Source organism: Cupressus sempervirens, chromosome 2 (genome assembly GCF_028749045.1).
Source record: "Cupressus sempervirens isolate cs-2001-9-10 chromosome 2, ASM2874904v1, whole genome shotgun sequence".
Taxonomy (NCBI): domain Eukaryota; kingdom Viridiplantae; phylum Streptophyta; class Pinopsida; order Cupressales; family Cupressaceae; genus Cupressus; species Cupressus sempervirens.
Genome location: NC_143119.1, coordinates 298,413,112 through 298,435,302, shown reverse-complemented (window position 1 = coordinate 298,435,302; position 22,191 = coordinate 298,413,112). Strand labels below are relative to the sequence as shown.

Sequence of the window (22,191 nt, the reverse complement as noted above, 5' to 3'; positions counted from 1 at the left end):
GACAACTATATGGCAAGAGATGGAAAAATAAATGGGATAGTGGTCTGATAATGTCACATTTGGAAAAGGAATGATAGGTAGATCTTAATCCTCAGAAAAGGAGAAAAAAGATTGTGCACTAATCATAGCATGATCCAGATGTTTTAGAATGTGGTCAAAGCCAGCTTGAAAGTTGGACCAAGTGTGCCAGACCCCACTATGCTGGCGGTGGTTTGAATTTGGATCATAAAAGCCCAATTTATTACACATGTAGTACTAGGCTTCCCTTTCCCCAGCTATCCAACGAAAAGGAAAAATGCCATCTTTATCAGAGGCCAACTCAACCATATTGAAGTCACCACACATAACTTAAGTAGTTAGAGGAAAATTGTCCACCATCCAACCCACAATTGAGATCTTTCCACATCGTCATCGGAAGCATAAACATTAACTACTCCAGAGGAATGATTGTTGATAGAAAGCACAAGCCAAATTATTTTGTGTGTGGGGTCAGAACCATGCGAAATAATAGTAGAATGAAGATGAGGTGATAGCAGAGTAACTACACCACCTCTACCAATTTCATGCTGAGAAGAAAACATAATGTCATCTAGCCAAATGACGTGACATGCATAAGAAAGCATGAAACTAGAAATTTTAACCTCTTGCATGCAGAGAAAATCTAAATTAGCAAGTCTATGATGGGTATCCCTGACATAGTACTTTCTGGAGAGGTCTGTAAGACCTCTTATGTTCCATGATAAAAAAATTTATGAAAGCTCTTCCATATCTTCCTCGTCCTCAAGAGAGGAATAACTATTTTGCAAGAAAGTGGAGGCTTGATTGAATCTAGTAGGAAAATCCTCTGGACTGATAGCCTGTCTTTTCTTTGCTGTCTCGGCACATCTGGGAGGATTGCGAGAATGCTGCACATTCTGGGTCATAATGGAAGAGGCCGCAAGAGGTGTATGAATGACCACATAAGTGTTAGCCCTTATGGTCACCTTGATCCCTAGTGAACTTCCAAGGTTTGAAACTTGAGAAACACTAGGGTTTGAATCAAAGAAAACTAGCTTCGGTCCTACAATGACTGGAGTTTGCACTCTTATGGCAATAGGAGGAACTAAAACAATGGCTGCATATGATTGTTTCGGAGCCAAGGGAGCTTTACCCTTGCACCCAACTGTAGTTCATTCATCTTTTGTTTCCCTTCTGTAGATTTAGCCAGGGCCTCCTTAGGCTGGGGTTTAACCCTAGGCACAACCAAAGGGCAATTGTTGATCTTGTGTTTTGTTGATTGACACCTATAACAGGTGTTGGGTAGGTTCAAATAGAGCACCTTCTAAGAGAAGGTTTGAGAACCAATCTGTATTTCCACAAAATTCTTGAGATCCTTGGAGAGATCAACCTCAACGCATACGTGTTTTTGAGGACGAGCATTGAAAAACCTTTCATGTTCCTTACTAATAACTTTGCCAAGAGTATTGGCAATAGACTTGATAAAAGGCCAACATGACAAGGGTAAACCTGGGATTTCAACCCACACAGGGACCCCTAAGCTTTTTGTCATCAGAGATGGTAAAGTTTGTCGACCATCTTTGAATAACAAGTAGGGAGGAGCGCACAAACCAACGGCCATTTTTAAACACCACGTCTGCTTGAGACGGGTTGGCAAAACAAAAAAAAAACCTTTGGTAAGGTTTTGCATATCATCAAGGTGGACTCCATGAGGAGTCTAGCTCTTGTTAACCCATTCTCATAGCATAGCTTCGGGAGGAGTCCTACCCACAAAATACCCTATCAAGGTATGTTGTTCTAACCAATCACAAGCAACATCAAATTCTTGCAAAGGAAGGATAATATCAGGATTACCTTGTGAAAAGCCTTCGGGATGAATTTTCAAGGACATTTATTCAGTGGAGGTGCCATGGCTTTTCGAAGTAGCAACGTGAACACCAGTATCAACATCTGGGTCACCACTGGCCAAGGCCATATAAACTAGTCTAAAAACTCCTGCAGTAAATGCAGTTTGATAGGTGGAAAATACATAAGGAAAGCTCAAACAAAGAATCATATGCAAGGAAACTCAAATATCACATGAAACCCTAGTAGAGCCCAACTCTCGATAGGCATATCCTACTAATAAATTGACCCATGTGCAATCTATATAAAGTTAACAACAAAGGATCTATGCAACTGCACATAGGCGGTCATATAAAGATAGAAATGTTGGCACAAAGATTCCAAACTATGACCTCCCATAAGTAGGATTTGAATTTCCATCAACTGGCAGAACATAGCCATTTCTACTACTTTTTGTATTTCAAAACCATTTTATTTCAAGTTTCTCGATTTTGGAGGTTTTGGGTATTTATGTATTTGTTAGGCAAATCATTGAGCTTAACCAAGAAAACCCATGGAGTGTAATCAATAGAAGAAAGGCTATGTATAATTCCTATCAAGAAGTATCATATCCTTAATCTTTGAGAGTGCCTAGACTTGAAAGAAAAACAAGAAGAACCACAATCAATAAATCTAATAGAAATGAGTGGTCATCATGTTTCATCTCAAGCTTACCCTTAAAGCCAGTATGCAAGAGGCTAGAAATCGGCTGCCATTCAGCTTGGGGTAAGCCTATCCAGTTATTACATTAGATTCAAAAGGTAGTAAGGAATTGTTGAGTTCCCCTCACTTTGTGGATAGGTCCCTTCAACAATATGCTCACCTATGGCCTCTTAGCTTTTCCATACAATTGTACATGTTCCCAATGACTTTGGGAAGTTTACCTATATGGACTGTTACACAAGGCTAAACTTTTATGTTGGAGAATATACATGTTGATGGATATAGTAGAGAGCCTTCCCTTGCAAATGTGCTTCCAGTGACTTTGGGAAGTTTATCAAAATGGGTGATTGTACAAGGCTAAAGTTTCCATGCTGGAGAAAATATATGTCGATTGGACTCTAGATAGAGTCAATATACTTCCAACAATTCTAAGAATTTTAGACAAAATGGGCTATCTCTAAAATTGGAAGTTTTTATAGTCACTTGTGAGTTATGAAATCTTAACTTTGAGATTCATGCCCGGAGTTCAAAACATCTAGTGGAGAGAAAGTTGGGTGTCACATGTGGCTGCCCTTTCTTTTAAGCCTTCTTATTGGGTGAGCATTAGATTGGTGTGTTAATCCACATCCTAGGAAATGTGTGCTCTTGTCTACTGTGAATTTTGAGTTATTTACAAAGAAGGAAATTATGTGGTTAAACTCTCAAAACTTGTTTCATTGTTTTTGTGTTAATAATCTATCATAGAATTAAGTGCAATGCTAAAAAAACTTAAAATGTCTATTTTCTAAATCTATGAAGTTTCTTCCTGTAAATTCCTAGTCAAGATAGAAGCACAATTAGTGAAATATATCAAAGATGAGCTAAGTCTGTGAAGGTATGCTAAGGTCTAGAAAATGTATTGATGTCCCAAATAAGTGTCTTGGTGTCCCAAAAAATTGTGTTGTTGTCTCAAAATGCATCATAGTCTAGACCCTTAGATAGTGCTAAATTCACACACTTTTTCAAACAAAACTCTTAAAGGAAAACCAGTCCTAGGAATCTCCTTTGTGTGCCTAGCATTATAGCTTGTGTAGTTCATTGGTTGTTTTTTGATATATTGATCTTGTCACACCCAATGCTTGGCTTGTGTTTACCAAAGTCTACATTGTTGGGTCATGACCTACTGGACACACGTTCTAGTGTTGATTTTTATGAGATGAGTTGTATTATTTTCATCGTCTCTTATTTATTTATAAGGTGATTATTAAAGTAAAAAGATCCCAACCCATAAAATTGACATGGTAATTTTATCAAATGATTAATGATCTCTTTGACGTATCTTAGTATGCTTGGTGCATTAATGATAGGTGTTATGTGTGACATGTTTGGTCATGACACCTTATATATACGAGTGTGCAATATGATGTATAAATATTACACTTAAATGTAAAATTAAATAAATAATCTAATTATTATGCGTTGATATCCTGAAAGAAAGTTCAAGACATTTATGACACATCGCCCACCAGAATTGACCAATTACAGTGAGCTGTCTTCTTTTAACATTAAAAATTAGATTCCAAATCAACCTCACTTTTCCTGGATTCCCAACAGCAATGAAATATGGCAACTCACGATTAACAAACATGTTGGTTTTTGAAAAGACGTCTTTCACCAATAAGATGCAACATCATGACCATATATTCAAATATCAATTCCTCATGAGAAATCAAAGATGTAGGGCCTCTGTAAACGTAAGACCCTACCAATAAATTGAACCATGTGCAATCTATATAAAGCTAACCACAAAGAATCTATGCAACTGCACAAAGGCGGTCATATAAAGATAGAAATGTTGGCACAGAGATTCCAAACTATGACCTCCGATAAGCAGGATTCAATTTCCATCAACTGACAGAACATAGCCATTTCTACTACTTTTTGTATTTCAAAACCACTTTATTTCAGGTTTCCCGATTTTGGAAGTTTTTGGTTATTTATGTATTTGTCAGGGAAATCATTGAGCTTAACAAAGAAAGCCCATGGAGTGTAATCAGCAGAAGAAAGACCAGGTATGATTCCTGTCATGAAGTATATCCTCAATCTTTGAGAGTGCCTAGACCTGAAAGAAACACAAGAAGAACCATAATCATTAACTCTAATAGAAATGAGTGGCCATCATGTTTCATCTCAAGCTTGCCCTTAAAGCCAGTATGCAAGAGGCTAGAAATCTGCTGCCATTCAGCTTAGGGTAATCCTATCCAGTCATTACAACAGACTCCGAGGTAGTAAGGAATTGTTGAGTTCCCCTCACTTTGTGGATAGGCCCTTCAACAATATGCTCATCTATGGCCTCTTAGCTTTTCCATACAATTGTATTCCCAATGACTCTGGGAAGTTTACTTAAATGGACTGCTACACAAGGCTAAACTTTTATGTTGGAGAATATACATGTTGATGGATATAGTAGAGACCCTTCCCTTGCAAATGTACTTCCAATGACTTTGGGAAGTTTATCAAAACGGGTAATTACACAAGGCAAAACTTTCAATGCTGGAGAAAATATGTCGATTGGACTGTAGAGAGAGCCAATATATGCAAATATACTTCTAGCAACTCTAAGAAGTTTAGACAAAATGGGCTATAGCATATGAGTTGAACTTTTCATGCTAGAGAACGTACAAGTTGATGGGGACTATAGAGAGCCTTCCAATGCTCCCAATAATTCTAACAAGTTTATCAACAAGAATTTCGAAGTTTAGCAAGATGGGTGTTACATGCTAGAGAACTGCAAATTGATGGGCACTGTAGAGAGCCTTCCCATGGTCTCAGTCACTGTTCCAAATTTACCAAAATATGCTGTTATACAAGGCTAAACTTTCCATGCTAGAGAACAGACATGTTGATGGGGATTGTAAATTGCCTTCCCATGCAAATGTGCTTCCAATGACTCAAAAGTTACCAAAATGACCTGTTACATAAGGCTAAACTTTACATATTAGAGAACATACACCTCAATGGGGACTCCAGAGAGCCTCTCCATGCTCCCAATGACTATCCAAAGTTTATCAAAGTGGGCTATTACACAGCTAAATTTTCCATATTAGAGAAGATGCATGTTGATGGGGACTGTAAAAGAGCCTTCCTATGCAAATGAGCTCCTAACAACTCTCAAAAACTTTTTGAAAATGGGCTGTCACATAAGGCTAATTTTTTCATACTAGAGAACATCTTCTTGATGAGATTGTAGAGAGCCTTTCCGTACAAGTGTGCTCCCCATGATTCTTGAAGTCTACCAAAATGGGTTGTTACATGAGAATAGACTTTCCATACTAGAGAATATACATTTTCACTAGGATTGTTGAGGGCCTTCCCATGCTCCCAATGATTCTAAGAAGTTTACTAAAATGGGCTTTTACATAAGAATAAACTTTCCATGCTAGAGAACATGCATGTTGATGGGGACTGTAGAGAGCAAAGGAATCCTGTGGTACATGTCAACAGAAGTGACTTCTCTCCACCACAGCCGCAATCTTTGTTCGTACTACCATTGAGATCTGGTCTACTGTGTTAGTTATATGTTGTTTGATTGTTTTGACTTAGTAATAGGTTGTGACCTTTCAAATTTCTAGAGTTTAAATCTTGGCCATTGCATATTGACTTGGACCCTTGCAACAACTTGATTTCATTTTTTTAAAATATTAAATTCAAAAGTGTAAATATCTCAACCAAGATTTAGTTTCTATCAAAAAGGAAATTGTTCCATGCAAGAAGCTGTAATGTTTTACTGGTTATTTTAGCAAGCTACCTTTTTAAATTTTTCTATATATATTTTTGGAACTCTTCTTAGGCTGGAGCTCCACATTAGATCCTCCAAATTGGCACACTGTACAAAAGAATCTGCAACTTATCATTCTGAATCAGTGATAGATTATGGGGTAAAATTGACAATAGATCCATTAAAATGAGACAATGTTCCAAAATACATGCAACTTATTCTGAATCAATGATAGATTTCTTTTGGTCAAAAAAAGGGCGTAGCTAGGGGTAAAGTATGTCCGTCTCTTTGTAGTACAGTTTGGTGCCTTTAATAATAACTTTGGGGTAGTTCCGTATTCCTACAAGCCATCTGTAGACTCGTATACAGACTGACCATATGGTATAAAAGAATGTTTCTCTTTTGAATAATGTTTCTATTTGATATTTTGTATGTACACCTAACTATAGATTTCTACCGAGAATGCCTTGACTGTGTCCAAGTGGAGACCCATGTTAAAGGAGTAGACTGCCACAGTAAAAGCAGCTGATTTGTATCAGCCTTTTCCACTCTGTACTCATTTTGGTCCTTCACCATGTACGTGGCATACAGAGCGTTTTTACTGCTTATATCACATTCAGCAAACCCTGATTGACGAAGAGTGTCTACAACACATGGAAGAGGAACTTCCTGTGACAAAGAAGTGATAGGCGTGCACATCAATGGAGCCATGAAGAGACGTTCCACCATGGCTCTGGCAAGGTCATATTGGGCAGGCAGCCCTGCTTCCACTGAATCAAGCACTGCACACATATTCCTCATACATTCAGCAAAACGCTCTGAGAAGTTGAGCTTCTCATGAGCTCCCATGGAGTTTGGTCCAGTGCCCATTGTCACAACGGCTGGATTCAACTCCCTCACAGCATCAATGAACTCCAACAACTCCTCTCTACCCCTCCCCAACATGTGTGGCAATCCCCACATGCAATTCACTATCACTATCTCATCCTCTTCCCAATCCATCCTTTTTTTCAGATTCTTCAATTGGGTCTCTTCAAATGAAAATGGAATCCCAACTGAGCTTGCATTTTCACACAACCTTCTTCCTGTCTCTTTGGGCAAACTTGAATCATCACCTTCATTATCCTCCTCCTCATCCTCCTCATCCTCCCATCTCAGGGCTGTGATTTTGAGATGGGCAATATTGTAGTTTTCATTTTTCAAAGCTTCCATCAATGGTGGCCATTGCATTCCCTCCATGATGTCAAAATCAATGATGTGCACCTTGTGTCCCTGGGCAGGGATTGCTTCTAAAATGCTCTGGTTGGCTGTGAAATGAGCAATCCTGATGTAGGGATAAGCTTGGTTTAGCAAACTTAAAGCTCCCATGTAATTGGCATCTTTACTAATGTTGTTAGAACCACCCCACTTTTGATGGTGGTGGTACTGATGCAGTGATTGAGAGAGGTAGAAGGCCACTCTCTGCATGGTAGACCCGGTTGGAGAAACCAATTCTCTCAATCTTGCAAGAATGATCTCAACAACATCATGTGCTCCCTCTGAGATTGCATCAGCACAGACAGTTAAGAGATGTACAAGCCTTAGTCCTCTGTACTCTTCTGAATCAGTGCCATTACCATTGCTGCATGGAACTAAGCTTGCCCAATCATAGCCAACAGACACTGATGTATTCACACTCTTATTCCCTTCACTCCAATCTTGGGACAACTCATCAGAACACTGCTGAGATTCCACACTCACACCATCTCTGCCATCCTCATTAGAAGACTCCATCCTCAGCCCTTCACATTCATTCAGCATAGCATCCATTAAATCCTCTTCCATTGAACAAAGCTCAACTGTTGTGGAACACGGTGATTCAGAATTAGAGGGAGCTGAACTGAAATCTGAGAACATCTCATCATATACCATCAGATCTTCACGTCCATTAGGGAAATCATAGATCGGATCATCAGACACCAATTCCTTTTTAGGGCAATCAAGGATCAGATCATCAGACACCAATTCAACAGAAAAAGGGGGTTCTGATGTTGAAGGTGAGGAAAAGAATTCAACTCCATCAAACAGCGTATCATTCAAGTCGACCAAATCAGAAGCATTACTGCCAAAACCCAAAAATCCCTCATTAAAACCAAAAGATTGATTGACAAATGAAGTGGACCAAGAGTAATAGTCTCTGTCACACCCCCATTCTTTCCTTGTGCTCTCCTCCATTATCAAACTCATTTCAGAACAAAAACTCAAGAGAAAAAGATCAATAATGGTGGAAAAGCGACGCTGTGAAAGATAAAGTGGAGCTCTTATATATAATCCATTTCCATGGAGAAGCTCCCTTCCTGAGTCAAATTTCAACAGCGCATGGCGTACAGATTCGGATTTTTCAAACAAGTTGAGCGAATGACCCAAACAGTAGCTTATAATTAATACACTGCATGTTTGACTGAACAGCCCGCACAGATAATGCAAGACTTACAAGATAAGTACAAAAATAAAATATTTTCAGATATTTCTGCTTGGATAGACGACCACGACAATTTAGCCATTTGGTAAACTCTTAAAAAATTGGAGAAGGTGACTTGAAACTTCCTACAAAAAGTCTCATTGGTTGGATCGTACATATTTGAAACTTTTTTATGTAATTATTTGTAACATGAGACCCAATGGTGAAAATCCCTGTCGATACTTTCAAAAGAATGTAGACATATATAGATGAAAACGAACATTAAAAGTAGGTAGATATATGGAGACATGTATTAGGGAATAAATAGAAATTAATATATAGCAATAGAGATAGAAAATGATTATAAAGATATGTACTTGTCTTATTGTTATTAATTTTAATTGTAAGTATCTAATAGAAATTGTAGTTTTTAAAATAAATTTCTAATTAATTTTATCTAGTTCGATTCAAATATTAGAAGATTGAACAAAATTATTAAGAAAAGTGAAAAAAGAATTATAATTAATAAGTTCTCAATTTATAATTATAAATAAATTAATTAATTAATGTAAAAATTATTATACTCTCATTATCTCATTGGTAGTTATAAATACATTTTACTTTCATACATCTTGTGAGAACATTCTCATATATGAAAAATATCTAATGTAACTACAATTTTGTCTGATAATTATAAATAAATAAATAAATTAGTGTAAAAATTATTATACTCTCATTATCTCATTGGTAGTTATAAATACATTTTACTTTCATACATCTTGTGAGAACATTCTCATATATGAAAAATATCTAACGTAACTACAATTTCGTCTGTACTATTTCACTCATATATATATGTGTGTGTGTGTGTGTGTGTGTGTGTGTGTGTGTGTGTGTGAAATTAAAATTGGTCGTGTTATTACATTTATTAAGATTCCATTATAGTAGGATTTGACTTTGTGTAAATTTGCAATTAATCAAAGCAAATGCAAAGAAAAACTAAAACTTATACAACTATCTCATATTTTACCTTGATTCTAGCCAAAAATATTGCATTATGGAGAACCTCCAAAAAAATGGCTCCTATAACACAAAATGAGTTCAGCCAATCATATAATTTTTATGGAATATAAAATTTATAAATCAATAAAAAACTTAAGAAATATTTTAATTATTTAAAAATTATTATATGTGATTGGTGGATAGATTTCAAACTAATTGAATAATTGTGCAAAGTGAATCCAATAGTACTAGCCTAGTACAATAAAAATAAAATAGAATGACAATTTTAAAATGGAAAAACATTAAGACTTTGAAAAAGTATAAATATTAATGTTTTACAACATATATTTTAAATAAGAAAACTGAATAGAAAAAATACAATTATCACAATAATATATGCTATGGTAATTTTAAAAATAAATATTAAAATTTATCAAATATTAATACTACTTACCAAATATAAATACCAAACAACTCCCAAGTAGAAACTAGTTCCACTATACAGTAAGTTTTCACTAGAGACCAAAAATAAGAAATAATGAAAAGCACATCCAATAGACATATGTATTTTTCTCCAAAAATTTCACCTCTAAACTACATTTAAAATTTCAAATATTAAAGAATCTTAATATAAAAAAAAATGTTTTATCAAAAATACCTTTTTAAAAATTATAAATTATGAAATTATACTTTTCTCAAGTCTAATGTAACTGTCTAAGGTTATTCCAAGATCCCTTCACTTAATTGAATATTATTATTTATATAATAAGATATTATGATAATTATATTTCCAACAAAGCTTAATTAAGTCTTGCATTTTTTTAATAAAGGAAAAACTTTTGACAATATATATTTAATTTACAAAATTGTAAATAAAAATTTTGAATGTGCAAAATATAAAACAAAAATTTAATGAAAATTCACTTTTAAAAAATTAGTTAAAACTTCTAAATGTCATACATAATTTCCTATTTAAAGAACTAATATAAAAATTCAAAAATGGCAATAAAATTTGTGAAAACAAAATTTACACGGCTTTTTGGTCGAAGATTGGGCTAACATCCTCCTCAAATGGAAGGATGAGAAGAAGCCCAATTAGGGTTATTTCCTCTTTGTTTTCTATGCTTTTAGTTTGTTGGCTCAAGAACTCTGTTAGTTTTAAGGTAGTTATGCCTTTGTTTAAAGACTTTTATAGTTTATGTTGTTATGGTACATGCAATAGTAGTTTAATGCCTGCTAAAACTCTTAATTTGATCTTTTCAGGTGATGTTTTTGGGATTGTAAGCATTAGGGGATAATTTTAACTATTTGTTTTCTACTAGTAGTTGTCCATTTTGTTTGTTGTAAGGGCCAGCCCCCTTGTTAGGCTGCTTTTTAATTGAAAAACTTTTGAATCTCAAAAATAATAAAAATTAGCAAATTAAATTGACAGTTAAAAAATTGAGGAAACAAATTTACATTTTATAAAAAAATCCATCTCAACGATGGCAAAAAATAGAGCAACAAAAGCAAAAAGCAACGCATAAGGGACATTTAAAAACAAGGAAAGAATGATCCAGATAAAGATTATATTAATGCACATTTAATACTAATGGACTTAATGCTTTTCATTTTCCTATTAGAATTATTTGGCATACAATTTTATGTTTTAATTTCGTGAAATTTTAGCCTCATACCATTTTTTATTTATTTTTGGTCAAAGCCAATAAAAGCTTAATTAAATAGTCTTTTGTATTTTAAAAAATATGTTAAAAAAATAACTAATGTAATAGACTTTAGAATTGGAAAAATTCTTAAATTTTATTGGTTAAACTAATAGTATATTAGCACTTAATGAATGCATAAGCATTGCAATGGTTTAAGAGTGTCATGGTTGGAAATAATTTCTTTTTAATAATAAATAGTTATTTGTTTCAAAGTTTTAAATGATTATGTCCATACATTTTAAATTGTTTCATTAAAATGATTATATGTGTTGTTTAAAATAGTGTGAGTTGAACCTTTTTAATGTAAATAATCTAATGTTTACAAGATTATTTATGAAGTTAGATGCATAAAGGATGACTTGAATTCTTGTTGTATATATAATTAATTGTCTAGGTCTTGGATATAATTGTTTGGATTTTTTAATATATTGACAATTAATTCCAAGAAATTATGGATGTAATTATGTGGACATTTTTTAATGTAATCAATCAATTATATAAAATCTTAGATATAATTATTTGGACCTTCTCTGTGTAAATAATAAACTATTTTAAAAAGTATCAGAATAGATGCAATGATTTGGACCCTCCTTATGATAATAACACATTGTTAAAAATATTAGACACGGTTATTTAAGTTCATCCTCTTTACAAGGAGAGTTGGTGAGTTAGCCCAAAAACTTGGAGCTTAGCTCTAGAAAAGGTGAGCCCCTTATAATTACTTGGGTTTATATGGACCTAGCCAAATCAAGCTCACCATAGAGGAAAAACAACTAGCCAAAGTTGAGCCTCAAACCTATATGGGAAGAATCCAGAGCCTCGACACAACCTTAGCAACTCTTCATCTGTACTCTTGAAGACACTCAATTCAATATTTTTTCTAATTATTTAATGCTAAGCATCTCTCCACTTCCACCTCTCAACTAACACTTACTTTGAGTTTGACAGATCAATTAAATTAGACTAACAACATGATGTAATCTACTATCTCCTTATCATAGCATCTTATTGAATATTATCCATTGATCTTCAATCTTTACCATCATATCCTTACCATTGATTAATATTAGATAATAGAAGTCTATAAAATAAAACTTTTTTTTATCAAACCAAGTAACTAGCTAATCAACTTATATCAAGCATTACCATTATCAAGATCTATCAATCTTATCAATTATCCTCCCTAACCCTAGTCTTTGAGCTTTTTTGTGATCATTCTTTCAACAATTTTCTACATCATAATTTTGAGAGCAACATTACAATGCTTCACAAACATTAAGAAGAGTAATGCAAGTAAGAAAATTATATTCTTGAAAGTATAATTATTTGTTGGTATAATTTGTCAATGCTTACATTTTACATACACTATTGTCAAGATTTATTATTTGCATGTTTCTTAGTGTTTGTGGTTAACTTGTTGATGTTTCATACTAATTTCTTTAGACTACCTCTTGCAAGATTAATGCTCATAATTTCTCTCTTAGTGGAATAGAGAGTGGTTATTACATCTTGTTATTGGAGTACTCCAAAGAAAATCTCAAGACCTAGAGTTAAAGAAAAAACCTGAAGCAAAATTCTGCAATGAGAAGTTCCATCATTAATGAAGTTAATTTGGTTTAGCAATGGATGTCCAACTTAGTAAAAATCATAAAATGCCATGTTCCACATGGTTATAGCCAAGTGTTCACTAGATGTTTGCCAATAAGGAGAGATACTATAATTAACAAAATATAATAGCATATTTTCATAGCTATTAATAGCCCATCATTTTAATGATATATACATGCATAGTTAATATTGAAATAGAACATATTTGTAACCATTTCGTTAAAAAGGAATTTTTAAAAAAAATTGTATATCAATAATATTTCTTGTATATGTTTACTATTATATCATCCATAATACAAAGAAGAATATTTAACCAGAGTTAGTCTACCTGTAAGGGATAACCATCTAGCTTTCCAATTAGGATGACTAGTTGGAAAGCCAAATTGTTATCTTTTGCATGTAGACTAACTTTGGTTAAATAAACATTAGCCTCAGTTCTGAATTGTTTCCTCGTCCTTAAAGCTCCTAAATCAGTTATAAATTGAGTTGAGAAGATCATAGGAATTTCCCGTGGAATAATAATATTGATGATAATAAAAATATTCCTTTGGTTTCTTTTTCTTTTTTCTTTTTTCAAGTTGAGCGAATGACCCAAACACTAGTTTATAATTAAGACACTGCATGTTTGAGTGAACAACTTGCACAAATAATGCAAGACTTACAAGATAAGTACAAAAATTAAATATTTTCAGATATTTTTGCTTGGATGGACAACCATGACAATTTAGCCTATGTAGACAACAAATATTAGCCATTTGGTGAACTCTTTAAAAATTGGAGAAAGTGGCTTGAAACTTCCTATAAAAAGACTATCATTGGTTTGAATCCTTACATATTTGAAACCTTTTTATGTAAATAGTTATTTGAAACAAGAGACACAATGGTCAATGTTTCTCACAATACTTTCAAGGGTTTCTATCAATACTTTTAAGAGTGTAGAGATATATAGATGAAAACAAAAATTAACAAGAGACGCAATGCGTCAAAGTTCCTACCAATAATTGGAAAAGAAGAAAAATAAAGATTCATAGATAGAAAAGAAGGATAGAAAGAGAGAGCTAAAAAAGAGAATGATTTGTTATTATAAGGAAATTAAAGATAGAATGATAGAGAGTTGAAGGAAATTTTAAAAATATTAATAATTATATTATTTTAAGGAATATATAAATAACAATAGAAATTATATTATATGAATGAACTACTCATTTCTACCAATTCAATTATAAATTGAAATATTTGATTTTAAAAAATAAATTGTTAATTACTTAATTCAAACTACCAAAATATCTAGTAAGTTTGAGGGGTAGTATTAGTTTTACAATTTGTAAAATGATATTAAAAAAATTAGAGCAAGATTGTAAAATAGTAGTTAGTAAAACATAATGTAAACTTAAAGAAATAGCATTTTACAATTGACAAAAATAAATATCAATGTAAAATTAATAAATATATTTAAAGTAAGAAATATAAAACATTTATCTCTATATTTGAACTTGGTAAGAAAAACTAAATTGTGATAATTAATATTGATTAGACATTCATTTTTGTTCAAAGTGGTGTGAGGTGGAAGATAAAAATATTATTTTTTGAAAATCTAATCAACTTGTTACAAATGTGGAAAAGATAAAGTTGTAATTAATGCATTCATTAATGCATGATAGAGTTGTTAGAAAATATTTTTATTTTTGTTGAAGAAAACTGAATTTTTTCCCTACCAAAAATAGTATGGTACAATAGAGTGAATGAAAAATGTGATTTATAAAATAATGAAAAATAAGAAAAAGATATAAACATTTGAAGTTTCTTTTAATCTTTTAAATCTTATGAGTTGATTGGTCAATTGAATTGAATGAAAGCAATAGTATCCTGCTTTGGAAGGAACTAAAAATAGTTAGAGATATGAAGACTATTAAAAGGGATATAAAGATATATATTCGATAATAAATAGAAATGAATATATAAAAATAGAGATACAAAATGATTATAAAGAGAACAACATATGTAATAATAGAGAGAAATAGAATGACAATTCAAAAATAGAAAAATGTTAGACTTCGAAAGTATAAATATTAATGTTTTAAAATATAAATTTTAAATAAGAAAAATGTAATTTTCACAATAATATACTCTATGATAATTTTAAAAATAATTATTAAAATATACCAAATATTATTACTACAAGTATTAATACTAAAAAACTCCCAAGTAGAAAACTAGTTTCACTATACAATAAGTATTCATTAAGACCAAAAATAAGAAATAATTAAAAATACATCCAATAGGCATATGTATTTTTCTCCAAAAAGTTCACCTCTAAGCTACATTTAAAGTTTTAAATATCAAAAAATCTAAATAAAAAAAATGTTATATCAAAAATCAAATATCATAAAATTTAGACAATTTTTAAAACTATAAATTATGAAATACTTTTATCAAGTCTAATCTTACTTTCTAAGGTTATTCTAAGACCCCTTCACTTAATTGAATATTATTATTTATATAATAGATTATTATGATAATTATATTTCCAACAAAGCTCAACTAAGTCTAACATTTTTTTTAATATAGAAAAAACTTTTGACAACATATTTTAAATTTGCAAAATTATAAATAAAAGTTTTGAATGTCCAAAATATAAAACAAAAATTTAATGAAAATTCACTTCTAAAAAATTAGTTAAAACTTCTAAATGTCATACATAAATCCCTAGAACAAGTAATATAAAAACTAAAAAATGACAATAAAACTCGTTAAAGGTAAAATTAACATTTGAATGTCAAAAATAATAAAAATTAGCAAATTAAATTGACAACTAAAAAATTGAGCAACAAATTTACATTAAAAATATCCATCTCAACGAGGGTCAAAAACAAAGCAACAAAAGCAAAAAGCACAAATCGATGGATGAAAATACAGTGAAAAAAATAGAGAACGATCTAGATGAAAACACAGACAAGTCATATAAATTAATGCACATTTAAAAACAAAGAAAGAATGATCCAAATAAAAGATTATATTAATCCGCATTTAATTCTAATGGATGTAATGCTTTTCATTTTCGTATCAGAATTATTTGGCATACAGTTTTATGTTTTAATTTCTTGAAATTTCAGCCTTAGACAAAAAAAAAATTCTTGATCAAAGTTTAAATAAATAGTCTTTTGCATTTTAAAAAATATGTAAAAAATAAACAGAAGAATTGGAAAAATTCTTAAATTCTATTGGTTAAACTAATTGCATATTAGCACCTTAATCAATGCATAAGTATTCATGCCACAAGGAACTAATAAACGGTAAGCAATGGATTAAAAGTGCCTTGTTTGGAAAGAATAATAAATAGTTATTAGTCCCGCCTATATAGCCAAAGACTTATGTTTTCATTTATTTTTTATAATTAGTTTGGCCACATTGTAAAAAAATGTACATTATATTTATAATGTTTTACAATTATCTTATTTTTATTTTTGAGAGATTATTTCTTATTTATGATTGGTTCATCATATTTTTGCTAATGGTTTTTTTCATTTTTCTTCTTATTTTTAAAAAATATTCTAAGATTACACTTTACATATTCTTGCATAACTCTCAAGTAAAAGTATAGGTTGACGTCAAAATTTTACTTTTTATAAAAGTTGATTTTAATATTTATATAATTCAACATATAATTATATTTATATGTTTAAATATTATAAATCACAATAAAATTAGATTTTACAAAATCAACATTTTATTTCTTTACAGAATATTAATTGATAATATATCTAAAATTTACATATTCTCTCATAACTATCAAGTAATGTAAAAGATTTACTTTTTTATAAAAGTTGATTTTAATATTTATATAATTCAACATATAATTATATTTATATATTTAAATATTATAAATCACATTAAATCAAATTTGACAAAATCAACATTTTATTTCTTTACAAAATATTTATTAATAATATATCTAAACTTTAGTTTATATACAATAATTATCTATAATTTATTGATAGAAAAATGCAAAAGTGTATATATAATATTATTTTATTAGAAGTTAATAAAGTGTGTGTATTATTAACTTGTAATAAAATAATATTATAAATATTATATATTATTTATATTATTATTATTTATAAAATTCACAATACTAATTTATTACAGATCTATTTAATCAAAGTCATCAAAGTATATTTCATTTCAATCTTAACTCATTTTTACATTAGGCAGGACTCCAGTTGTATCACAACTCTTGTTTGTTTCAAAGTTTTAAATGATTATGTCCATGCATTTTACATTATCTAATTAAAATGATTATATATGTTGTTTAAAATAGTGTGAGTTGAACTTTTTAATGTAAATAATCTAATGTTACAAGACTATTTATGAAGTTAGATGCATAAAAGATTACTTGAATTCTTGTTGTATATACAATGAATTGTCTAAGTCTTGGATATAATTGTTTGGATTTTTTAATATATCCACAATTAATTCCATGAGATTTTGGATGTAATTATGTGGACATTTTTTAATGTAATCAATCAATTATATTAAATCTTGGATATAATTATTTGGACCTTCTCTATGTAAATAATGAACTATTTCAAAAAGTATCAGAATAGATGCAATAATTTGGACCCTCCTTATGATAATAACACATTGTTAAAAATATTAGACATAGTTATTTAAGTTCAATGTAGGCAAATGACTAGTTATTTACACTCACTATAAACTTTTATTGATACTTTTTACTGGGGGTGGGAGTTGGTGAGTTAGCCCAAAATCTTGGAGCTTAGCTCTAGAAAAGGTGAGCCCCTTATGATTACTTGGGTTTATATAGACCTAGCAAATCAAGCTCACCATCTGGGAAAGACAACTAGCCAAAGTTGAACCTCAAACCTATATGGGAAGAATCCAGACCGTCGACACAACCTTATCAACACTTCATATGTACTCTTGAAGGCACTCAATTCAATATTTTTATAATCATGTAATATGAAGTGTGTTTCCACTTCCACCTCTCAACTAACACGTACTTTGAGTTTGATAAATCAATTAAATTAATCTAACTACATGATGGAATCTTCTATCTCCTAATCATAGCATTTTATTGAATATTATCCATTGATTAATATTAGATAATAGAAGTCTATAAAATCAATCAATTTTTTTATCAAACCAAGGAACAAACTAATCAATTTCTATCAAGCATTACCATTATCGAGATCTATCAATCTTATCAACCATCCCCCCTAACCCTAGTCTTTGATCTTTTGTGTGATCATGCTTTCAACATTTTTCTACGTCATAATTTTGATAGCAACATTACAATGCTTCACAAACATTGAGAAGAGCAATGCAAGTAAGAAAAGTATATTCTTGAAAGTATGATTATTTGTTGCTATCATTTGTCAATTCTTACATTTTACATACACTATTGTCAAGATTTATTATCTTGCATGTTTCTTAGGGTTTGTGGTTAAATTCTTGATCTTTATTTATTGTCTTAAAATGGAAGCACTTCCATGTTAAGAGCTTTTAGCCCTCCAAGTAAGTGGTCTAGGGTCATGTCAAGCGCCTTGAATAGGTCATGTCAAGAAGCCTTATTGCCAACCTCCAACCAATGGAGGTGAGCTTTGATTTGGGCCTCACGAGCAACATAATTATCTGCAACCTGCTTGTCATGAAAAAACTTGGGAAGCTAAATTTGCAAATCAAAATCAAAAGGGTTGAGGGTGAGAGTTTCAAAAGCTTTTTTGAGAGCCATGGTAGTGGATTCATAAGATCGACATCTGAAAACTGCCAACTACTGCCCATAGATGCACATAAATCTAGTAGTTTTAATGATGGCATCATTCCACCACTGAATCCAACTGGTCTGAGAATGCGGACATGGATCCAAATTCCAAACACGTAGGATATTAGCAATAGTGGAAGCATGTGTTAGCACTGACGTATTGAGAAAAAGCTGAGTCTTGAAAACATGTCGGACAATTGTATAGAAAGAGATGGAAAAATAAATGGGATAGTGGTCTGATAACATCACATTTGGCAAGGGAATGATAGGTAGATCTTGACCCTCAAAAAAAGAGAAAAAAAATTGTGCACTAATCATAGCATGATCGAGATGTTTTAGAATGTGGTTAGAGCCAGCTCGAAAGTTGGACCAAGTGTGGCAGACCCCACTATGTTGGTGGTGGTTTGAATTGGGATCATAAAGGCCCAATTTATTACACATGTAGTACTAGGCTTCCCTTTTCCCAACTATCTAGCGAAAAGGCAAAATGCCATCTTTGTCAGAGGCCAACTCAACCATATTGAAGTCACCACACATAACCTAAGTAGCTAGAGGAAAGTTGTCCACCATCCAACCCACAATTGAGATCTTTCCACATCATCATTGGAAGCATAAACATTAACTACTCCAAAGGAATGATTGTTGATAGAAAGCACAAGCCAAATTATTTTGTGTGTGGGGTCAGAACCATGCGAAATAATAGCAGAATGAAGATGAGGTGACAACAGAGTAACTACACCACCTCTACCAATTTCATGCCGAGAAGAAAACATAATGTCATCCAGCCAAATGATGTGACATGCAGAAGAAAGCATGAAACTAGAAATTTTAACCTCTTGCATGTAGAGAAAATCTAAATTAGCAAGTCTATGATGGGTATCCCTGACATAGTACTTTCTAGAGAGGTCTGTAAGACCTCTTATGTTCCATGATAAAAAAATTCATGAAAAATCTTCCATATCTTCCTCGTCCTCAAGAGAGGAATAACTATTTTGCAGGAAAGTGGAGGCTTGATTGAATCTAGTAGGAAAATCTTCTGGACTGATAGCCCATCTTTTCTTTGGTGTCTTAGCACATTTGGCTAGACTGTGAGAATGCCGCACATTCTAGGTCATAATAGAAGAGGCTGCAAGAAGCATGTGAATGACCACATAAGTGTTAGCCCTTGTGTCCACCTTGATCCCCTGTGAACTTCCAAGGTTTGAAACTTGAGAAACACCAAAGTTTGAATCTAGGAAAACTGGCTTCAGCCCTACAACAACTAGAGTTTGCATTGTTATGGCAATAGGAGGAACCAAAACAACAATCACATATGATTGTTTCAAAGCCAAGGGAGCTTTACCCTTGCACCCAACTGTAGTTCATTCATCTTTTGTTTCCCTTCTATAGATTTAGCCAGGGCCTCCTTAGGCGGGGGTTTAACCCTAGGCACAACCAAAGGGCAATCCTTGATCTTGTGTTTCGTTGACTGACACCTATAACAGGTGTTGGGCAGGTTCAAATAGAGCACCTTCTGGGAGAAGGTTTAAGAACCAATCTATATTTTCATAGAATCCTTGATATCCTTGGAGAGATCAACCTCAACACATACATTTTTTTGAGGACAAGCATTGAAAATTTTTTCATGTTCCTTAGTAATAACTTTGCCAAGAGTATTGGCAATAGACTCGAGAAAAGGCCAAGTTGACAAGGGTAAACCTAGGAACTCAACCCACATAAGGACCCTAAGCTTTTTGTCGTCAAAGATGGTAAATTCTGTCGATCATCTTTGAATAACAAGCAGGGAGAAGCACACAGACCAAGGGCCATTTTTAAACACCGCGTCTGCTTGAGACGAGTTGGAAAAACGAAATAAAAAGACCTTTGGTAAGGTTTTTCATAGCATCAAGGTGGACTCCATGAGGAGTCCAGGTCTTGTTAACCCATTCTTAGAGCATAGCTTCAGGAGAAGTCCTACCCACAAAATACCCTATCAAGGTATGTTGTTCTAAGCAATCACAAGTAGCATCAAATTCTTGCAAATGAAGGATAATATCAAGATTACCTTGTGAAAAACCTTTGGGACGAATTTTTGAGGATGTTTGTTTAGTGGAGGCGCCATGGCTTTTGGAAGTAGTAGTGTGAACACTAGTATCAACAACTGGGTCACTACTGGCCAGGGCCATATAAACTAGCCTAAAAATTCTTGCAGTAAATGTAGTTTGACAAGTGGAAAACACATAAGGAAAGCTCAGAAAGAGAGTCATATGCAAGGAAACTCAAAGATCGCATGGAACCCTAATAGAGCCCAACTCTCGATAGGCATATCCTACTAATAAATTGGCCCATGTACAATCTATATAAAGTTAACAACAAAGGATCTATGCAACTGCACATAGGTGGTCATATAAAGATAGAAATGTTGGCATAGAGATTCCAAAATATGACCTCCTGTAAGTAGGATTTGAATTTCCATCAACTAGTAGAACATAGTGATTTCTACTACTTTTTGTATTTCAAAAACACTTTATTTCAGGTTTCCCGATTTTGGAGGTTTTGGGTATTTATGTATTTGTCAGGGAAATCATTGGGCTTAACCAAGAAAACCCATGGAGTGTAATCAGCAGAAGAAAGGCTATGTATAATTCCTATCAAGAAGTATCATATCCTTAATCTTTGAGAGTGCCTAAACTTGAAAGAAAAACAAGAAGAACCATAATCAATAACTCTAATAGAAATGAGTGGTCATCATGTTTCATCTCAAGCTTACCCTTAAAGCTAGTATGCAAGAGGCTAGAAATCTATTGCCATTCGGATTGGGGTAAGCCTATCTAGTTATTACATCAAATTCAAAAGGTAGTAAGGAATTGTTGAGTTCCCCTCACTTTGTGGATAGGTCCCTTCAACAATATGTTCATCTATGGCCTCTTAGCTTTCCCATACAAATATGTTGCTAGTGACACTAGGAAATTTACCTACATGGATTGTTACACAAGGCTAAACTTTTATGTTGGAGAATATACATGTTGATGGATATAGTAGAGAGCCTTCCCTTGCAAATGTGCTTCCAATGACCTTGGCAAGTTTATCAAAATGGGCTATTGCACAAGGCTAAACTTTACATGCTAGAGAAAATATATTTTGATTGGACAGTAGAGAGAGCCAATTTATGCAAATATACTTCTGACAGTTCTAAGAAGTTTAGACAAAATGGGCTATAGCATATGAGTTGAACTTTTCATGCTAGCGAATGTACAAGTTGATGGGAACAATAGAGAGCCTTCCAATGCTCCCAATAATTCTAACAAGTTTATCAATAGAAATTTCCTTGTCTAATTCTAAGAAGTTCAGCAAAATGGGTGTTACATGCTAGAGA

General features: G+C 32.5%; 1 protein-coding gene across 1 annotated transcript; it reads right to left on the bottom strand.

Moving 5' to 3' along the window:
- Positions 1-6,556: 6,556 nt before the first annotated feature.
- Positions 6,557-21,001, bottom strand: LOC149572262 (protein NODULATION SIGNALING PATHWAY 2-like). Its single transcript, XM_089815798.1, has 2 exons — positions 20,881-21,001; positions 6,557-8,769 (listed from the first exon to the last, which is right to left on the bottom strand). The coding sequence occupies exons 1-2, from the start codon at positions 20,999-21,001 to the stop codon at positions 6,755-6,757; spliced, it is 2,136 nt and encodes a 711-aa protein (XP_089671924.1). The 3' UTR covers positions 6,557-6,754.
- Between the last annotated feature and the right edge of the window lie 1,190 nt (positions 21,002-22,191).